The 19,912-nt window shown below is 33.6% G+C and overlaps 1 protein-coding gene across 1 annotated transcript; it reads right to left on the bottom strand.

Annotated features, from left to right (window-relative positions):
- Positions 1–1,549: 1,549 nt before the first annotated feature.
- On the bottom strand, positions 1,550–18,239 carry sdsl (serine dehydratase-like). The gene is made up of 9 exons (XM_061063111.1): positions 18,032–18,239; positions 16,708–16,870; positions 16,558–16,594; positions 16,330–16,469; positions 3,640–3,728; positions 3,270–3,503; positions 3,064–3,194; positions 2,902–2,988; positions 1,550–2,134 (listed from the first exon to the last, which is right to left on the bottom strand). Exons 2-9 carry the CDS (start codon positions 16,861–16,863, stop codon positions 2,031–2,033), a joined length of 978 nt encoding a protein of 325 aa, XP_060919094.1. The 5' UTR covers positions 16,864–16,870; positions 18,032–18,239; the 3' UTR covers positions 1,550–2,030.
- Positions 18,240–19,912: the final 1,673 nt, after the last annotated feature.

Below are 19,912 nucleotides of genomic sequence, written 5' to 3' on the forward strand. Positions count from 1 at the left end.
GATGCTGTGGCATGACCTCAAGAGAGTGATTCACACCAGACATCCCAAGAATATTGCTGAACTGAAAAGGTTTTGTAAATAGGAATGGTCCAAAATTCCTCCTGACCGTTGTGCAGGTCTGATCTGCAACTACAGGAAATGTTTGGTTGAGGTTATTGCTGCCAAAGGAGGGTCAACCAGTTATTAAATCCAAGGGTTCACATACTTTTTCCACCCCACACTGTGAATGTTTACATGTTGTGTTCAATAAAAACATGAAAACATATAATTGTTTGTGTGGTATTAGTTTAAGCAGACTGTTTGTCTATTGTTGTGACTTGAAGATCAGAACACATTTTATGACCAATTTCACAGGTTACCTCTCATTAGGTCAATTGAAGTAAGTAGGTAGCCACGTAGTAGCTGTACGATGGCAGAGAAGAAACCAAAAGCCTGATATGGTCTTTATTTTCTGCACATGATAGTGTATTTGTGTATGGAAATAAGTTAGGCCCAGCCCCCGGATGTAGTCTCTTGTTTCTCCATAAATATGCTTTTCTCATTTGTGGCCAGCCAAGCATGGTCTTCTCCCTGCCCATTAACTTTGATCATCTGAATTTTGCCTGTAAATAGTGCAGAAAAAGGTTTGACCGAGTTTGATAAGCTGGCCAGAGCCAGTCACAGCCTTGAGGCTAACAAACTCAAAAAGAAAAAAAATGTCAACTATTTCACTTTATCTTTGACGACTTCTTTTAAAAAAGTATTTCCAACCTTCAATCAGTGAATCAATGAATCATTCAAAATGTATTTGTATCAATTACACCTTTCAGATCAATCAGATTAGTGCAGCCCAAACTTCCAACCTCACTTCAACATATGATGTTGATGAAGGCTCATGGCTGAAGGCAATCATTGTTCTGCACATTACAAAAGAGAGAAATTAATATATTTATCTGTAACCATGTGGTGTTTTTGTTAGCAGTTTACAGTGTATTACACATTACTTATAAATGTAACAGAACAAGTGTATACCAAAATATGAATACAAAATAACAAGATGCAATAAGAAAGAACAAAATATGATTTTATTACAAAGAACAGATTCAACAAAACAGAATAAAATCTTACAACATAAAGTGTAATGATAGCCTAAATGGACTTGAGCTTGTATAGCGCTTTTCTAGTCGCAGGTCAAATTTACCCATTCACACACTACAGAAGCTACTATGTAAGGTGTAGACCTTTATTAACCTCTCCCATTTGTACACATTCACTCCCCGCCAAGCAGCGGGAGCAACTTAGTGTCTTGCCCAGCAGCTGGTAAAAGTGATTAAAATGTTTAGAAATAAAATCAATCTTTTTCTAACGAAAAGCAACAGTAGTTTAGATTTAGCATTTAGGTTTCTGAACTCTGCCAAGTGTTCCAATATCTCGTCCTGAGGTGCTCTCTGGTTCATACACTGTAGCATCTTAATGAGGTCATATTTCTTACCCAATTGGCCATATTTTTTTGCATTAATTAAGGTCAGAAAAAAGTTGGCTTATATATGTACACCATATGTAATCCATCAGCAATAGATTGCAGTTTTTATACAGCAGACACACGAGATTAGTAACATCCGACCAGTATAAGTGCAGTCAGATTTCCTGAGTACCACAATGTGCATAGATCTTCCACCACACAATTCTTTTACTTCATAACATTTCACAATGGGGTTAAGGAAAAGTGTTCAGGATAGACAAAGCAGGTAAATTAAGGGAATTTCAAGCAGCCCAAGACTCTGTGTTAATGATCCATGTATTTCTTAAAGGTGAACTGCAACATAGGGGAAGCCCAGTAAATGCATTCTGTTAGTTTGGTGTGCATGAAGAAATGCATTTTTGGTTTTCAAAGAAAATGTATTTCTTTTTGATACTTTAACTTAAAAATTAAAGACCAATATTAAAAGAAAAAGCATGAATACCTTCACAAGATCATTCCAGCCAATTCAGCATTGGCCAATCACTCACAAAACAATGCTGTACACACACATTTGCACAAATACAGTAGTTTAAGTCTGCAGTTTGAGTTTGAGGTGGGTGAGTTGCTTCATGTCAATACTGCTGCCACCGCACACTATCACAAGCAGGGAGCCCAAGGGAGTTGGAAGCCGACCTAAAAAAGGCAAGGTCAGGCAAACATATTTATATAGCACATTTAAGCAACAAGACAATTGCTTTACACAATACATCAAAAGCATCATGACAAAGGGATAAAGATCCATCAAAATCCATCAAACAAACTATTAGCAATCACAGAGAAGATTAAATATGAAAATAACCAAAATACATAAAGAAATATGACATTAAGCCAAAATAAATTATATATAAATAACCTCAAATTTGAAATGTTGTGTTTTCTACTCTGCACTTCTTTATGTGTTATAGTGCTCTTAAGTCCCTGGCCTTACCTTCCCCACAGATAAAGGTTCACCTACTGGTCTTGCCTATTGGAAAAACATTCTGTATAACATTGCCCTCTGAACGTCTTTCTAAATATTTAGACCTAAAAAGGAAAGGCGCAACATAACTTATATCCTTATCAGACGAGTAATTGTACAGTAGGTTTACTCATAATATAATTGTTTAACAATTCCTTAAGAAATGGTGAAAATGTCTACTACTATAAATGCATAGGAATATAAATGTAATGTAATAAAAGACCAATTCAAACTTGTATGCAATGAATTGTCAACCAGAAAATGTGTCATATGAGTTATGTTGTGATGTGTCTACAACACGTCTCAAATATTGTCCAAACAACAAAGATGCACAAAACAAGTGGTTCTAAAGAAATAGACTGATTCTACAGAATGTCGTTTTTCAATCAACACATATTGGGTTGAACATGTTTCAAGGTGATGATGGCTCAGGAGTAGTTACCTTCACCCTGTAGTCTTTGAATAAGTCCACTGTAGACAGCTGCCAGTGCTGCTCCACAGGCCATCTCCACCAAAACACGCTCCTCATCTACAACATGAGGCAAACAACAACTTTAAGCTAGGTTCACTCTACAGGCTTGTGCTATCATTTTGAATCACTAACCTAGGAATGTTTCGACAGCCAGAAGAGCCTGTTGGTCAGTTACAAGCTCTGAAATGATTGTAAAGTCACTGCATTGGCTGTATTCAAAAGCCTTCTTGCAAACAGTTCTTGCTCCAAGACATTTAGCTTCACTGTGGAGAGACACATGATGATAAAGTGTTTTATTCATCACTAAAGAAAACCTCTGAACTCTGTTAACCACTAACCTAGTGATGTCATCCAGAGTGATAACCCTCCCCGCCTTCACTGCAGCATTGAAACAGTCTGCCCCCTCAGTTTCCATGGCGATGATTGGCACATCTGTCCAGCCTACATCCTTCAGGCCCTGGATCACTCCACAGAGAAGGCCGCCTCCCCCCACAGATACAAGCACAGCTCCAGGCTTCATATTCGGACCAAGAGAGACAGCAACCTCTGTGATCATACTGGCGTGGCCCTGCCTGGGATTTTGTTCAAAGTAAGGAGATCCAGAAAGAGAGTGCCTGTTAACAATTGTATATTGTTGGCTAGTTTTTGTTATCCATTAACATTGCATGGTAGAAAACTGGAAACTTGAAGCTGAATTAATTTTTCTACCAGAGCAGAGGATGATCAAATGGAGGAACATAAGTTAATTCTTCAGTTTTAGCCAGCCTTAGTGCCTCTGCATTGGCATCATCCCAAACCTAGGAAGAAGAAGATTTTATTTGGCTTTCTCAGCTAAACAGTTCTACAATTTCATTTAGCAGGCTCCTTTGTCCAAGGCGTCACATCCGAGAGTTAGTACCACACAAGCATAGATTGAGAAAGGTCAGTACAACATCAGTGCCATCACACACAGGTGCTGACAGGCAGTGCAAATCAGCAATGCACAGTGTGTAAAGTAATCCATAACATCAACAGCTTTATAAAAAAATATCATAATCAAAGTCAACAATTATCATTATTTTTTTTTATTATTATATAAAAATAAACTATTTTTAATCTAAGTACTGAACACTCTTATGGGCTGGCATCTCTCAGTGCCTTCTTCCTTAGACTTGTTTCCATGTTACTAATTGACAAATTACATACTAGGGGTGGGAATCACCTTTGTCCCCGCAATACCATTCTATTAAGCTTTTTTAACTGCATATTATGTCCACTACACTAAACTAAATCAAGAACTGTTAAGTCAAATAAGAAAACATTCTCAGTATGTCACTTTATATTTCTACACAATGTGAGTCCAGCCCACAGATGGACCAACACTGTGATCAAAGTCCAGCCCTGCAAAGGCTGCATGCACCTCACAGTCTGAACTGTTGCTATTTCAGTCTAATTCAACTTTAACATCAATTCTTAACAATGCAACTTTTTTTTTCACTTTATTGCAATGTTCGTTTACAGTTTTCATTCACAACAGTGACTTCAGAATGCATTGCAACATTTTTTATTTTATTTTATATTTTAGATAAAAAACAAAACAAAGACAAGACAGGACAAGGAAAAAAAAACAAACAAACAACAGAAGTTCGATTTAAAGCTAAATTAGACAGAAAGATCATATTCATAATTATAATTTAAAAATAAGGGGGGGGGGGGGTGTTGCCCATCTACTGATCTTTTGATGTCATGTACTTGTACAGCCCATCAAGTCTTTTTTTTTGGATACATCTTATATATTTTATGTAGGTCTTATACATTCTTCGTTGTGTAAAGTTTGTTCAATCGTTAAAGACCATGACTGAAGTCTAGGTGGATGTTGTTGTTTCCATGTTCTCGTTATCTGCTTCATGGCCGTCACTCGCAAAATATTAAAAAGAGGAATATCAGCAGCTTTGATTACCTTCGGTAAGTTAATGCCCAAATCATTTTCTCTCTCTAGGTGTGTATTTAACTCAAAGATTAACATAAAAACTTTCTTTACCTCTTCCCAAAATGATAATAAAACATTTAAAGAAAATATGTGCATAGTTTGCCTCTCCAACAGTCTGAACCTGCTAGAGGGGAATATTTACTGTGTTGGCATGGTGTGATAAAACATCTCATGCTTACTTTCCAACCAAACTCCCTCCAGTATTTCGATGGCGTTATTCTTAAGTTTCTACTCAAGCTGTCCTTCCAGTCTTCTGCTGTGATATTGATTTGTAGTTCTTTTTCCCATCTTTCTTTTATATTAGTATCTACAATGGTGTGCTTTTGCAATATTTTATTTATATTTGAAAGCTTTCCTTTAGCTATATTTTTTTATTTTGGAACAACTGCTGCACAAACTCATTTGTTAATGTATCATCCTGTATGTGTTTTGAAAGATAACTTCTCACTTGTAAATACTTAAAAATATATATCCAACTCATGTTTTGAAGCTTTCATTTCAAATGAATCTATTGTATTTTTTGTGATTAATTGAGAGTATGTTGTTAGTCCCTTAATCGCCCAGCTGTTTAGTATGCTATCTGTCCTAAAATCAGGGTCTGATTTCTCTGAAATACACACATTCACTATTTACTTTTAACAACTTACAAATATGTTTGCCCAGATATTTTATTTTCTTTGTGTCCCATTTGATTTCATATTCATCTTTTAGAGCTTGGCTTTTTCCTGTTGTACTCTTGGTAGTTTTATGTTACTCAAATATTTCTTAATTTGGTCACTATCTACTTGTACTTCATTTTTATATAAAGATTCATAATAATAACTCCTCTGCAATATCTTCTTTATCCGTTATTATTTGTGATTGAGCTGTAGTTAATTTCATTATACTTCCTTTTTCTATTTGTCTTTTAGGTTTAAAGGCCAAAATCTTTAGGGACTTTGGTCCGCTATCAGAACGTTCTTGTTGCGTAAACCTCAGAAACCTCTCTACTGTTCGTACTTTATCTAATTTATGACGTTTATCCTTAAGTTTATTTCATCTTCCATACTACCAGTCTCTCTATGTTTAACCTCCAAATGTTTTAGTTCCTCTAATAACTTTTTTTGATGTGTTTCTTCTTCCTTTTTTTTGCAGATGAGTAAGAGATGATATGACCCCTAATGACAGCTTTGGCTCCTTCCCACAATATGATTGGATCTATATACTCTGTGTCATTTACAGTTGCAATCAAAATTATTCAACCCCCATTGCAAATTAGGTTTATTGGCAAATATCAACATATCCATATTCAACACAAAGTGACACTTTTTAAAGAATACTGCAGTGTCAAAATTATCCAACCCCCTGAATAGAAACCCTCATAAAAGCACACATTTGCAAATTGAGTGTTGTTTCAAGCACACCTGATGCAACCAATCAAGGGCTCAATTAGTTCCATCAGGTGTGCTTGAAACACATCAAATACCTGGTCTGACAAGGAGTTTGTTGACAGTGACAATTGGTTGCATGTGAGAAACATGGCTAAATCAAGAGAATTGTCCAAAAAGATAAGAGAAGAAATCATTGTCTGGCACAAACAAGGAAAAGGATACAAAAAGATAGCAAAGGCACTGAATGTTCCTAGAGATACAGTTGGAAGCATAGTTCGCAAGTTTAAAGCTAAAGGAACTGTGGCTACACTACCTGGACGTGGCAGAAAGAGGAAGCTATCAATGGCTGCCACCAGATTCCTGAGAAGGCAAGTGATCAAAAACCCTCGAGTGACTGCAAAAGACCTGCAGCAAGACATGGTGGCAGCAGGCACTGAGGTTTCCGTTTCCACAGTTAGGCGCATACTAAACGCTGAAGGTCTCCATGCCCGAACTCCAAGACGTACACCACTACTGACCCAAAAGCACAAAAAAAGCCAGTTCCAATATACTAAAAACCATATAAATAAGCCACTGAAGTTTTGGGATTCTATTCTGTGGAGCGATGAAACCAAAGTGGAACTTTTTGGGCATATGGATCAGCGGTATGTCTGAAGAAGGAAGAATGAAGCATACGCTGAGAAGAACACCCTGCCTACAGTGAAGCATGGCGGGGGCTCGGTGATGCTCTGGGGCTGCTTTGCTTCCTCTGGCACTGGCAACCTTCAGCGTGTAGAGGGAAAGATGGATTCAATAAAATATCAGGAAATTCTAGGAGAAAACGTCATGCCATCAGTGAGGAAGTTGAAAGTTGGTCGTCGTTGGCCCTTCCAACAGGACAATGATCCCAAGCATACCTCAAAGTCCACCAAGGCTTGGTTTCAGAAGAAGTCCTGGAAGATTCTGGAGTGGCCATCACAGTCGCCTGACTTGAATCCCATTGAAAATCTCTGGTGGGACATGAAGAAGGCAGTTGCAGCACGCAGACCAAAGAATATTAGAGAACTGGAGCAAATCGCCCAGGAGGAATGGGCTAAGATTCCTCAGGAACACTGCCAAAGGCTGGTGTCTGGCTACGCATCACGTTTGCAGCAGGTCATAACAGCAAAAGAGTGCTCTACGAAGTACTAAAGATGCTTGTCATAAAGGGGTTGAATAATTTTGAGACTGCAGCAGGCATTAAAAGTGGCATTTTGTGTTGAACTTAGAGAAACCACTGATATTATTAGTTGTGTTGAGCTATGTAAATTGTGCCTTTTTGATTTGTTCATTGCAAGCAGCAGAAAGTTTGTAAATTTAGCCAATAAACTTAATTTGCAATGGGGTTGAATAATTTTGATTGCAACTGTATATCTACATAGTCGGTCAGCACCTTCTGTATTTTAACTACAAATGTGTTATCCTGTAGTAGTGCATTATTCATTCTCCAAAGAGATTTACGTTTACTGATTTTTAATGTTATTTTAAGAGAAACCGCAGCATGATCTGACTTATTTATTGATCCAATGGTTCATTTTAGCTAAAGTTACATCTGTTTTACATAAAAAAGTAGTCTTGTCTATTATAGACTGACTGTCTGCCTGAGAAACATGTTTTTTCTTTCTTATGTGGGTGGAGAGTTCTCCATTTATCTACTAAGTCAATCTCTGAGCATGCTCTCCTCAGGACACTTGCAGTTTTCTCTGCTCTGTGACTTTTTTCGTTGGAGGAATCTAGCTTTGTGTTCATTATCATCTTAAGATCTCCTCCCACTATAACTACATCCTTACTCTTTGTCATTAGTAAATCTATTAGCTTACTCATAAGCTCTGGTCCTGTATCTGGAGGATAGTAAACGTTCAGAAAAGAAATATCTACACTCTCAATTTTCCCCACTACCAACACATATCTGCCTTCTTTATCTGTAGTGCAGTTTTCCTTTTCAAAACCTACATGTGATTTAATGATAGCTACTCCTCTTCGTGCTAAGCTACATGAGCTACAGTATACCTGACTATTAGTTGTTTTCTTTAATTTCTCATGTTCCTGTCTTCTAAGATGAGTTTCCTGTAGGAAAACAAAATCCCCTTTATCTCTCTCCATCTTCCTCTTAACTATATTATTCAGGCCATTTACATTCAATGATATTATATTTAAATCACTTATGAAGCAGCTGACAAATGGTAGAGTGTACAGTACAGGTATGGAGAGGGGAAGGAAAGGTTCTGGTAAGGGGGGAAAAACAAACCTACATATATAAAGTAAAGTTAATCCAACAAAATAAAAACTGAAAAAATAAAGAAAAAGCTTGTCAGCTCCAAAAGTCTGAATTTCATCAACCATGTTATTGTCTTATGGTTGTTAAGGCGTACAATTAGTCGCCTTCCAAAAAAAAAAACTAAAGCAAACTTACTCAGATCTATCAGTGACAGCCCTACCGGTCTTTTTTGACCCCTCTATTTTAAAGCTATTTAAATTAAGTAATGAGGGGACAGGTTCAATACAACAGAAAACACATTTTCCTTATTTATTTTTTCTCTTCTACACTTCAAGGCAAATTCATATATTTACTTTATCTCTTCTCCACATAGCCCAAGGGCAAATTAAAGTATTTATTTATACTCTTCTCCACATTAAGGCAAATTAAAGTATTTATTTATTCTCTTCTCCACATTAAGGCAAATTAAAGTATTTATTTATTCTCTTCTCCACATTAAGGCAAATTAAATGTAATTATTCTCTTCTCCACATTAAGGCAAATTAAAGGATTTATTTATTCTCTTCTCCACATTAAGGCAAATTAAAGGATTTATTTATACTCTTCTCCACATTAAGGCAAATTAAAGGATTTATTTATTCTCTTCTCCACAATAAAGCAAATTAAAGTATTTATTTATTCTCTTCTCCACATTAAGGCAAATTAAAGTATTTATTTATTCTCTTCTCCACATTAAGGCAAATTAAAGTATTTATTTATACTCTTCTCTACATTAAGGCAAATTAAAGTATTTATTTATTCTCTTCTCCACATTAGGGCAAATTAAAGTATTTATTTATACTCTTCTCCACATTAGGGCAAATTAAAGTATTTATTTATACTCTTCTCCACATTAAGGCAAATTAAAGTATTTATTTATTCTCTTCTCCACATTAAGGCAAATTAAAGTATTTATTTATACTCTTCTCCACATTAGGGCAAATTAAAGTATTTATTTAAACTCTTCTCCACATTAGGGCAAATTAAAGTATTTATTTATTCTCTTCTCCACATTAAGGCAAATTAAAGTATTTATTTATTCTCTTCTCCACATTAAGGCAAATTAAATTTAATTATACTCTTCTCCACATTAAGGCAAATTAAATGTATTTATTCTCTTCTCCACATTAAGGCAAATTAAATTTAATTATACTCTTCTCCACATTAAGGCAAATTAAATGTATTTATTCTCTTCTCCACATTAAGGCAAATTAAAGTATTTATTTATTCTCTTCTCCACATTAAGGCAAATTAAATTTAATTATACTCTTCTCCACATTAAGGCAAATTAAAGTATTTATTTATACTCTTCTCCACATTAAGGCAAATTAAATGTATTTATTCTCTTCTCCACATTAAGGCAAATTAAATGTAATTATACTCTTCTCCACATTAGGGCAAATTAAAGTATTTATTTATTCTCTTCTCCACATTAAGGCAAATTAAAGTATTTATTTATTCTCTTCTCCACATTAAGGCAAATTAAAGTATTTATTTATTCTCTTCTCCACATTAGGGCAAATTAAATTTATTTATACTCTTCTCCACATTAAGGCAAATTAAAGTATTTATTTATACTCTTCTCCACATTAAGGCAAATTAAAGTATTTATTTATACTCTTCTCCACATTAAGGCAAATTAAAGTATTTATTTATACTCTTCTCCACATTAAGGCAAATTAAAGTATTTATTTATACTCTTCTCCACATTAAGGCAAATTAAAGTATTTATTTATACTCTTCTCCACATTAAGGCAAATTAAAGTATTTATTTATTCTCTTCTCCACATTAAGGCAAATTAAAGGCAAAATTAAAGTATTTATTTATACTCTTCTCCACATTAAGGCAAATTAAAGTATTTATTTATACTCTTCTCCACATTAAGGCAAATTAAAGTATTTATTTATTCTCTTCTCCACATTAAGGCAAATTAAAGTATTTATTTATACTCTTCTCCACATTAAGGCAAATTAAAGTATTTATTTATTCTCTTCTCCACATTAAGGCAAATTAAAGTATTTATTTATTCTCTTCTCCACATTAAGGCAAATTAAAGGCAAAATTAAAGTATTTATTTATACTCTTCTCCACATTAAGGCAAATTAAAGTATTTATTTATACTCTTCTCCACATTAAGGCAAATTAAAGTATTTATTTATTCTCTTCTCCACATTAAGGCAAATTAAAGTATTTATTTATTCTCTTCTCCACATTAGGGCAAATTAAAGTATTTATTTATACTCTTCTCCACATTAGGGCAAATTAAAGTATTTATTTATACTCTTCTCCACATTAAGGCAAATTAAAGTATTTATTTATTCTCTTCTCCACATTAAGGCAAATTAAAGTATTTATTTATACTCTTCTCCACATTAGGGCAAATTAAAGTATTTATTTAAACTCTTCTCCACATTAGGGCAAATTAAAGTATTTATTTATTCTCTTCTCCACATTAAGGCAAATTAAAGTATTTATTTATTCTCTTCTCCACATTAAGGCAAATTAAATTTAATTATACTCTTCTCCACATTAAGGCAAATTAAATGTATTTATTCTCTTCTCCACATTAAGGCAAATTAAATTTAATTATACTCTTCTCCACATTAAGGCAAATTAAATGTATTTATTCTCTTCTCCACATTAAGGCAAATTAAAGTATTTATTTATTCTCTTCTCCACATTAAGGCAAATTAAATTTAATTATACTCTTCTCCACATTAAGGCAAATTAAAGTATTTATTTATACTCTTCTCCACATTAAGGCAAATTAAATGTATTTATTCTCTTCTCCACATTAAGGCAAATTAAATGTAATTATACTCTTCTCCACATTAGGGCAAATTAAAGTATTTATTTATTCTCTTCTCCACATTAAGGCAAATTAAAGTATTTATTTATTCTCTTCTCCACATTAAGGCAAATTAAAGTATTTATTTATTCTCTTCTCCACATTAGGGCAAATTAAATTTATTTATACTCTTCTCCACATTAAGGCAAATTAAAGTATTTATTTATACTCTTCTCCACATTAAGGCAAATTAAAGTATTTATTTATACTCTTCTCCACATTAAGGCAAATTAAAGTATTTATTTATACTCTTCTCCACATTAAGGCAAATTAAAGTATTTATTTATACTCTTCTCCACATTAAGGCAAATTAAAGTATTTATTTATACTCTTCTCCACATTAAGGCAAATTAAAGTATTTATTTATTCTCTTCTCCACATTAAGGCAAATTAAAGGCAAAATTAAAGTATTTATTTATACTCTTCTCCACATTAAGGCAAATTAAAGTATTTATTTATACTCTTCTCCACATTAAGGCAAATTAAAGTATTTATTTATTCTCTTCTCCACATTAAGGCAAATTAAAGTATTTATTTATACTCTTCTCCACATTAAGGCAAATTAAAGTATTTATTTATTCTCTTCTCCACATTAAGGCAAATTAAAGTATTTATTTATTCTCTTCTCCACATTAAGGCAAATTAAAGGCAAAATTAAAGTATTTATTTATACTCTTCTCCACATTAAGGCAAATTAAAGTATTTATTTATACTCTTCTCCACATTAAGGCAAATTAAAGTATTTATTTATTCTCTTCTCCACATTAAGGCAAATTAAAGTATTTATTTATTCTCTTCTCCACATTAGGGCAAATTAAAGTATTTATTTATACTCTTCTCCACATTAGGGCAAATTAAAGTATTTATTTATACTCTTCTCCACATTAAGGCAAATTAAAGTATTTATTTATTCTCTTCTCCACATTAAGGCAAATTAAAGTATTTATTTATACTCTTCTCCACATTAGGGCAAATTAAAGTATTTATTTAAACTCTTCTCCACATTAGGGCAAATTAAAGTATTTATTTATTCTCTTCTCCACATTAAGGCAAATTAAAGGCAAAATTAAAGTATTTATTTATACTCTTCTCCACATTAAGGCAAATTAAAGTATTTATTTATACTCTTCTCCACATTAAGGCAAATTAAAGTATTTATTTATACTCTTCTCCACATTAAGGCAAATTAAAGTATTTATTTATACTCTTCTCCACATTAAGGCAAATTAAAGTATTTATTTATACTCTTCTCAACATTAAGGCAAATTAAAGTATTTATTTATTCTCTTCTCCACATTAAGGCAAATTAAATGTAATTATACTCTTCTCCACATTAAGGCAAATTAAAGTATTTATTTATACTCTTCTCCACATTAAGGCAAATTAAATGTAATTATACTCTTCTCCACATTAAGGCAAATTAAAGTATTTATTTATTCTCTTCTCCACATTAAGGCAAATTAAAGTATTTATTTATTCTCTTCTCCACATTAAGGCAAATTAAAGGATTTATTTATTCTCTTCTCCACATTAAGGCAAATTAAAGTATTTATTTATACTCTTCTCTACATTAAGGCAAATTAAAGTATTTATTTATTCTCTTCTCCACATTAGGGCAAATTAAAGTATTTATTTATACTCTTCTCCACATTAGGGCAAATTAAAGTATTTATTTAAACTCTTCTCCACATTAGGGCAAATTAAAGTATTTATTTATACTCTTCTCCACATTAGGGCAAATTAAAGTATTTATTTAAACTCTTCTCCACATTAGGGCAAATTAAAGTATTTATTTATACTCTTCTCCACATTAAGGCAAATTAAAGTATTTATTTATTCTCTTCTCCACATTAAGGCAAATTAAAGTATTTATTTATTCTCTTCTCCACATTAAGGCAAATTAAATTTAATTATACTCTTCTCCACATTAAGGCAAATTAAATGTATTTATTCTCTTCTCCACATTAAGGCAAATTAAAGTATTTATTTATTCTCTTCTCCACATTAAGGCAAATTAAATTTAATTATACTCTTCTCCACATTAAGGCAAATTAAATGTATTTATTCTCTTCTCCACATTAAGGCAAATTAAAGTATTTATTTATACTCTTCTCCACATTAAGGCAAATTAAATGTATTTATTCTCTTCTCCACATTAAGGCAAATTAAATGTAATTATACTCTTCTCCACATTAGGGCAAATTAAAGTATTTATTTATTCTCTTCTCCACATTAAGGCAAATTAAAGTATTTATTTATACTCTTCTCCACATTAAGGCAAATTAAATGTAATTATACTCTTCTCCACATTAAGGCAAATTAAAGTATTTATTAATACTCTTCTCCACATTAAGGCAAATTAAATGTAATTATACTCTTCTCCACATTAAGGCAAATTAAAGTATTTAATTATACTCTTCTCCACATTAAGGCAAATTAAATGTAATTATACTCTTCTCCACATTAAGGCAAATTAAAGTATTTATTTATTCTCTTCTCCACATTAAGGCAAATTAAAGTATTTATTTATTCTCTTCTCCACATTAAGGCAAATTAAAGTATTTATTTATACTCTTCTCCACATTAAGGCAAATTAAAGTATTTATTTATTCTCTTCTCCACATTAAGGCAAATTAAAGTATTTATTTATTCTCTTCTCCACATTAAGGCAAATTAAAGGCAAAATTAAAGTATTTATTTATACTCTTCTCCACATTAAGGCAAATTAAAGTATTTATTTATACTCTTCTCCACATTAAGGCAAATTAAAGTATTTATTTATTCTCTTCTCCACATTAAGGCAAATTAAAGTATTTATTTATACTCTTCTCCACATTAAGGCAAATTAAATGTATTTATTCTCTTCTCCACATTAAGGCAAATTAAAGTATTTATTTATTCTCTTCTCCACATTAAGGCAAATTAAAGTATTTATTTATTCTCTTCTCCACATTAAGGCAAATTAAAGTATTTATTTATACTCTTCTCCACATTAAGGCAAATTAAAGTATTTATTTATACTCTTCTCCACATTAAGGCAAATTAAAGTATTTATTTATACTCTTCTCCACATTAAGGCAAATTAAAGTATTTATTTATTCTCTTCTCCACATTAAGGCAAATTAAAGTATTTATTTATACTCTTCTCCACATAAAGGCAAATTAAATGTATTTATTCTCTTCTCCACATTAAGGCAAATTAAAGTATTTATTTATACTCTTCTCCACATTAAGGCAAATTAAAGTATTTATTTATTCTCTTCTCCACATTAAGGCAAATTAAAGTATTTATTTATTCTCTTCTCCACATTAAGGCAAATTAAAGTATTTATTTATACTCTTCTCCACATTAAGGCAAATTAAAGTATTTATTTATTCTCTTCTCCACATTAGGGCAAATTAAATTTATTTATACTCTTCTCCACATAAAGGCAAATTAAATGTATTTATTCTCTTCTCCACATTAAGGCAAATTAAAGTATTTATTTATTCTCTTCTCCACATTAAGGCAAATTAAAGTATTTATTTATACTCTTCTCCACATTAAGGCAAATTAAATTTATTTATACTCTTCTCCACATTAAGGCAAATTAAAGTATTTATTTATTCTCTTCTCCACATTAAGGCAAATTAAAGTATTTATTTATACTCTTCTCCACATAAAGGCAAATTAAATGTATTTATTCTCTTCTCCACATTAAGGCAAATTAAAGTATTTATTTATTCTCTTCTCCACATTAAGGCAAATTAAAGTATTTATTTATTCTCTTCTCCACATTAAGGCAAATTAAAGTATTTATTTATTCTCTTCTCCACATTAAGGCAAATTAAAGTATTTATTTATACTCTTCTCCACATAAAGGCAAATTAAATGTATTTATTCTCTTCTCCACATTAAGGCAAATTAAAGTATTTATTTATTCTCTTCTCCACATTAGGGCAAATTAAATTTATTTATACTCTTCTCCACATTAAGGCAAATTAAAGTATTTATTTATACTCTTCTCCACATTAAGGCAAATTAAAGTATTTATTTATACTCTTCTCCACATAAAGGCAAATTAAATGTATTTATTCTCTTCTCCACATTAAGGCAAATTAAAGTATTTATTTATACTCTTCTCCACATTAAGGCAAATTAAAGTATTTATTTATTCTCTTCTCCACATTAAGGCAAATTAAAGTATTTATTTATTCTCTTCTCCACATTAGGGCAAATTAAATTTATTTATACTCTTCTCCACATTAAGGCAAATTAAAGTATTTATTTATACTCTTCTCCACATTAAGGCAAATTAAAGTATTTATTTATACTCTTCTCCACATTAAGGCAAATTAAAGTATTTATTTATACTCTTCTCCATAGGGCAAATTAAAATGTGTATTTATTCAAAAGCTTAAATTCAACTAATCAAGACTTCTTTCAACCAATGTATTTATCAGTTTATCATACAACTATAAAGCCGCTTAACGATGAAGGCTTTATGACTGAAGATTCTGTTTTTACAGCGGCAAATCTTTAAGTGTGCCGGACCGATCTGCATACTTTTGTGCATGTAAACGACACATATTAGACCTGACAATACATCATCGCTAGGCCTATGACATAACTAGTAGACTAAACATTTTCCCCAAAACCAACTCAACCCATTAACCCTCCCCGCCTTCCCACACCTTCTCTCCCATTCATTCTATTTGCAGCACCCACATGAACCAACCCCAGTCCTCACATTGACTTCCAGTGCAACTTGTTCAAAATGAATTTTGCAAAACCTTCAGCAGTTAAAAATTAAAAAATCAAAAATATCATATTAAAAATATCCATACTTGCCCGCCATGAGACGGTAAAATATCGCCACACAAAATATTGCGATACTATGCTGTATCCATCTTTTCCACCCACCTCTAGTACATATATTTAATACAATTCTTTACCTTGCCTGTAATCTTGACTGTAGCACCCTGATCCTGGAGTCTCTGAACAACCAGCTGCGGAGAAGAGGAAGGAACCACAATGGTGGCTGGTACACCCATTTTCCGGGCTACGTAGGCTGCAGCCATACCTGCATTTCCACCTTAAAAAAATTGTACATACGTTAAAAAAAATCACTTGATGCTTCTGAATTTGTAGACATAAGAAGCTGCTGAAAAAAGGGATGTCACCTGAAGAGCAGACAACTCCTTTTAATTCTCCAGCAACCTAAAAAAAAAAAAAAAAATAGAAATGACAGTCTTAAGTAAGGTTCACTGCTAATAACACCACAGTCAAGAAAAAAAGTTTCCATGCACCAGCAATGGACTCAGGATTCCTACCTGCTGGCAGAGATGTCCAATACCACGGATTTTAAAGGAGCCAGAGGGCTGGGAATTTTCCATCTTTAAGTAAACAGTTGTTCCTACTAGTTTGGACATGCAGACACTTTCAACCAGTGGTGTGTTCAGGTGAAATTGCTTCTCCGTGGTGCCCATTACTTTGCTAAAATGGCAAAAAACAAAATGTTAGACGAATAAAATGTAAACGTCATCCCAACTGAGCGGCACCATTGCTGAGATAAAGTTGAGTTACAGGGCTTGGTCATTAACTACTGTACAATCAGTATTTGATATGACAGTCAGCTGTTGACTGTCTACAGATGCTGATACAAATAATAGGTTCCTTCAAAATATTTGGCACTGAATCATTTGACGAATTAAACATTAAGAAAGATTTGTATGTTCATCAAGAAATGTTTCAAAACATTCAGCATATGGAGATACATGTTACATTTTAAGCACAGTTAGAAGCTATAGTTTTTTGTCAGATGGTCCATTTCAGACATGCCATTTTCAATTCCATGAATGCAGGCTCAGAAAATAGTTTTAGAAAATGTCAAACTGTTTACATGATTGACCATAGAGGTTGTGATTTGTTTAAAATCTATCACAATACTGTGCTATTTTTTATCTAGTTAAATCGGTTAATGTATGAAATATTCGAACATACTATTGACATTATTTAAAGTCATATATGTGAATTAACCTCTTTGTGGTTACGATTCCGTGATATTTTGGTATTGACATAAAATGCTTTTATTTTGAAGTCCCAAGAAATAACCTGCGCTGTGTTTTTGCAGCGAGCTTGACGTTATGAAGTTGAGGCGTGTAGTTAACGGGTTTCCTCAGTAACACTAATGAGCAGTGAGCAGTAAATGCTTCACGACACATCCTGACTGCATGTGAATACATGTGAACCTGTGACACTTGACCAAAAGAAAACATTTAACTCTAGTTATTAAAGACATATGATAAATATTTTAGGAGGAATAATGACAATTATTTTAATTCAGTGTCAAACATGTTCAAAAACATGGGTGGGGAGAATTCAGTGGTAAGTCAACATTGTTGGAGACTAACATGTTAACATAGAGTCTATGCCCCTGACACGGACCTACTTTGGTGATGGGAACCTACAGCTATCGAAGAAAACATAGCCTATAGCCTACTTATGGGCACCCGTAGTCTGACATAGAATTCAACATCTGAAAAACTAATTTGTGTTCACGAGTCACGACATAACTGTTGTGCGTATTAGATTGAGGGCTTAAGAAGTAGGCTAATATAACTGGAGTTGCTGAACCACCAGTTTGTGTCATTTTACCTGTATGTAACTTGTCCCACACCACACGAAACGTCCTGGATCTTTGATAAGGATCTGACGAAGAAGTATACAGCTTGGTTACGTCCAACAAACCGGTTCTTTAAAGAAACCGGGTCGAGCCACGTTTAGTTACGATGTGAGGAAAAGAGATGACAGTAGTGCCAGAGTAAAAACAGTCCTCTTTTCCTTTATTTTTCTTCTTCTTCTAATCAATTTCCGGCAGGCTGTACACTGTAGAGTGCAATGCTGCCCCCCACAGTCTAGGAGTGTGTACTACATGTTACAGGCCAGTAGCGTGTAGGCTAGAACTGCTCTCCCAACAGATTGAAAGTTTGTATCCCAAAGAAAATATAGAGTTAAAGGAGAAAGATGAGAGTCCCAGGTCAGATAACTCCCTGAATAACTATCTTCTTTCATTCCTATATGTAACACAAAGACAACATGACGGACTGTTTCCTCATTTCCACACTGACACAGACCATCAGGGTGTTTACTGATGACCTTTAAATAACTGGACAGACCACTATGTCCTAACCTCAGCCTAGATAAAACCTCATTATCCTTTCTACAACATTTTAGCAGTAGCCTCTTTCTTTTTATTTTTGGTTGCAGAGAGAAAAAATGCCTGCCCTTCCGCTCTTCATCCCATTCTCTCTGCACTGACACTAACTTTTCTTTACAAACACTATAACACACCTTTCCCCAAAGGAACATTCATCTCAATACACTGTTTGAAGAGAGACTTCTTTGAAAGTTTGTCAGTCAGTCCCCTGCTCTGCCCCCTGCTGACCCATGACTGCACAGCAACCTTCAGTTTAATATTGTAAAGTTTGTGGATAAAACAACTGTAGTGGGTCTCAAACCTGCTTTAAGTTGGTTTGAATCCTACTTATCAGACCGATCTCAGTTTGTACATGTTAATGATGAGTCCTCTATGCACACAAAAGTTTGCCATGGAGTCCCACAAGGTTCAGTGCTTGGACCAATTCTTTTTACATTATATATGCTTCCTCTGAGAAATATTATGAGGAAACACTCCATACAGTTTCATTGTTATGCAGATGATACTCAGCTTTATGTATCAATGAAGCCCAATGGTACCAGTCAGTTATGTCAGCTAGAAATGTGCCTTAAGGACATTAGGACCTGGATGACCAGAAATGTTTTGCTACTTAACTCAGACAAGACTGAAGTTATTGTGCTAGGCCCTAAGAACCTCAGAGAGACTTTTTCTAGTGATGTGACTGTCCTCAATGACCTCAGCCTGGCATCTAGCACCACTGTTAGGAATCTAGGAGTTCTTTTTGATCAAGATATGTCCTTTAGCTCTCACATCAGTCAAGTTTCAAGAACAGCCTACTTTCACCTTCGTAATATATCCAAGATCAGGAATATCCTGTCGCAAAATGATGCAGAAAAACTAGTTCATGCATTTGTTACCTCCAGACTGGATTATTGTAATTCTCTTTTGTCAGGGTGCTCTGGTAAGTCTCTAAAGACTCTTCAACTAGTCCAGAACGCTGCAGCTCGTGTACTGACTAGAACTAGGAAAAGGGACCACATTACTCCTGTGTTGGCTTCTCTGTACTGGCTCCCTATACAGTCTAGAATAGAATTCAAGATCCTTCTTCTCACCTACAAAGCTCTAAATGGCCAGGCACCATCTTATCTTCAGGAGCTACTAGTGCCGTACTGTCCCTCGAGAACATTACGGTCCCAGAATGCAGGTCTACTAGTGGTACCTACAGTATCCAAGTGTACTATGGGGGGTAAAGCCTTCAGTTATCGGGCTCCTCTCCTCTGGAATTGTCTTCCAGCCGGGGTCCGGGAGGCAGATACAGTCTGTATTTTTAAGAATAGACTTAAAACTTTCCTTTTTGA

Source organism: Labrus mixtus, chromosome 18, assembly GCF_963584025.1.
Source record: "Labrus mixtus chromosome 18, fLabMix1.1, whole genome shotgun sequence".
In the NCBI taxonomy this organism is placed as follows: Eukaryota; Metazoa; Chordata; class Actinopteri; order Labriformes; family Labridae; genus Labrus; species Labrus mixtus.

Excerpts from the sequence above, each read along its gene's own strand:
- sdsl (XM_061063111.1), bottom strand. The coding sequence starts at position 16,863 with ATGGGCACCACGGAGAAGCAATTTCACCTGAACACACCACTGGTTGAA. Across the intron at positions 16,595-16,707 it reads TTGGACATCTCTGCCAGCAG|GTTGCTGGAGAATTAAAAGG; the intron begins GTAGGAATCCTG and ends TTTTTTTTTTAG. Across the intron at positions 3,504-3,639 it reads TTTGATCATCCTCTGCTCTG|GCAGGGCCACGCCAGTATGA; the intron begins GTAGAAAAATTA and ends ACAAAATCCCAG.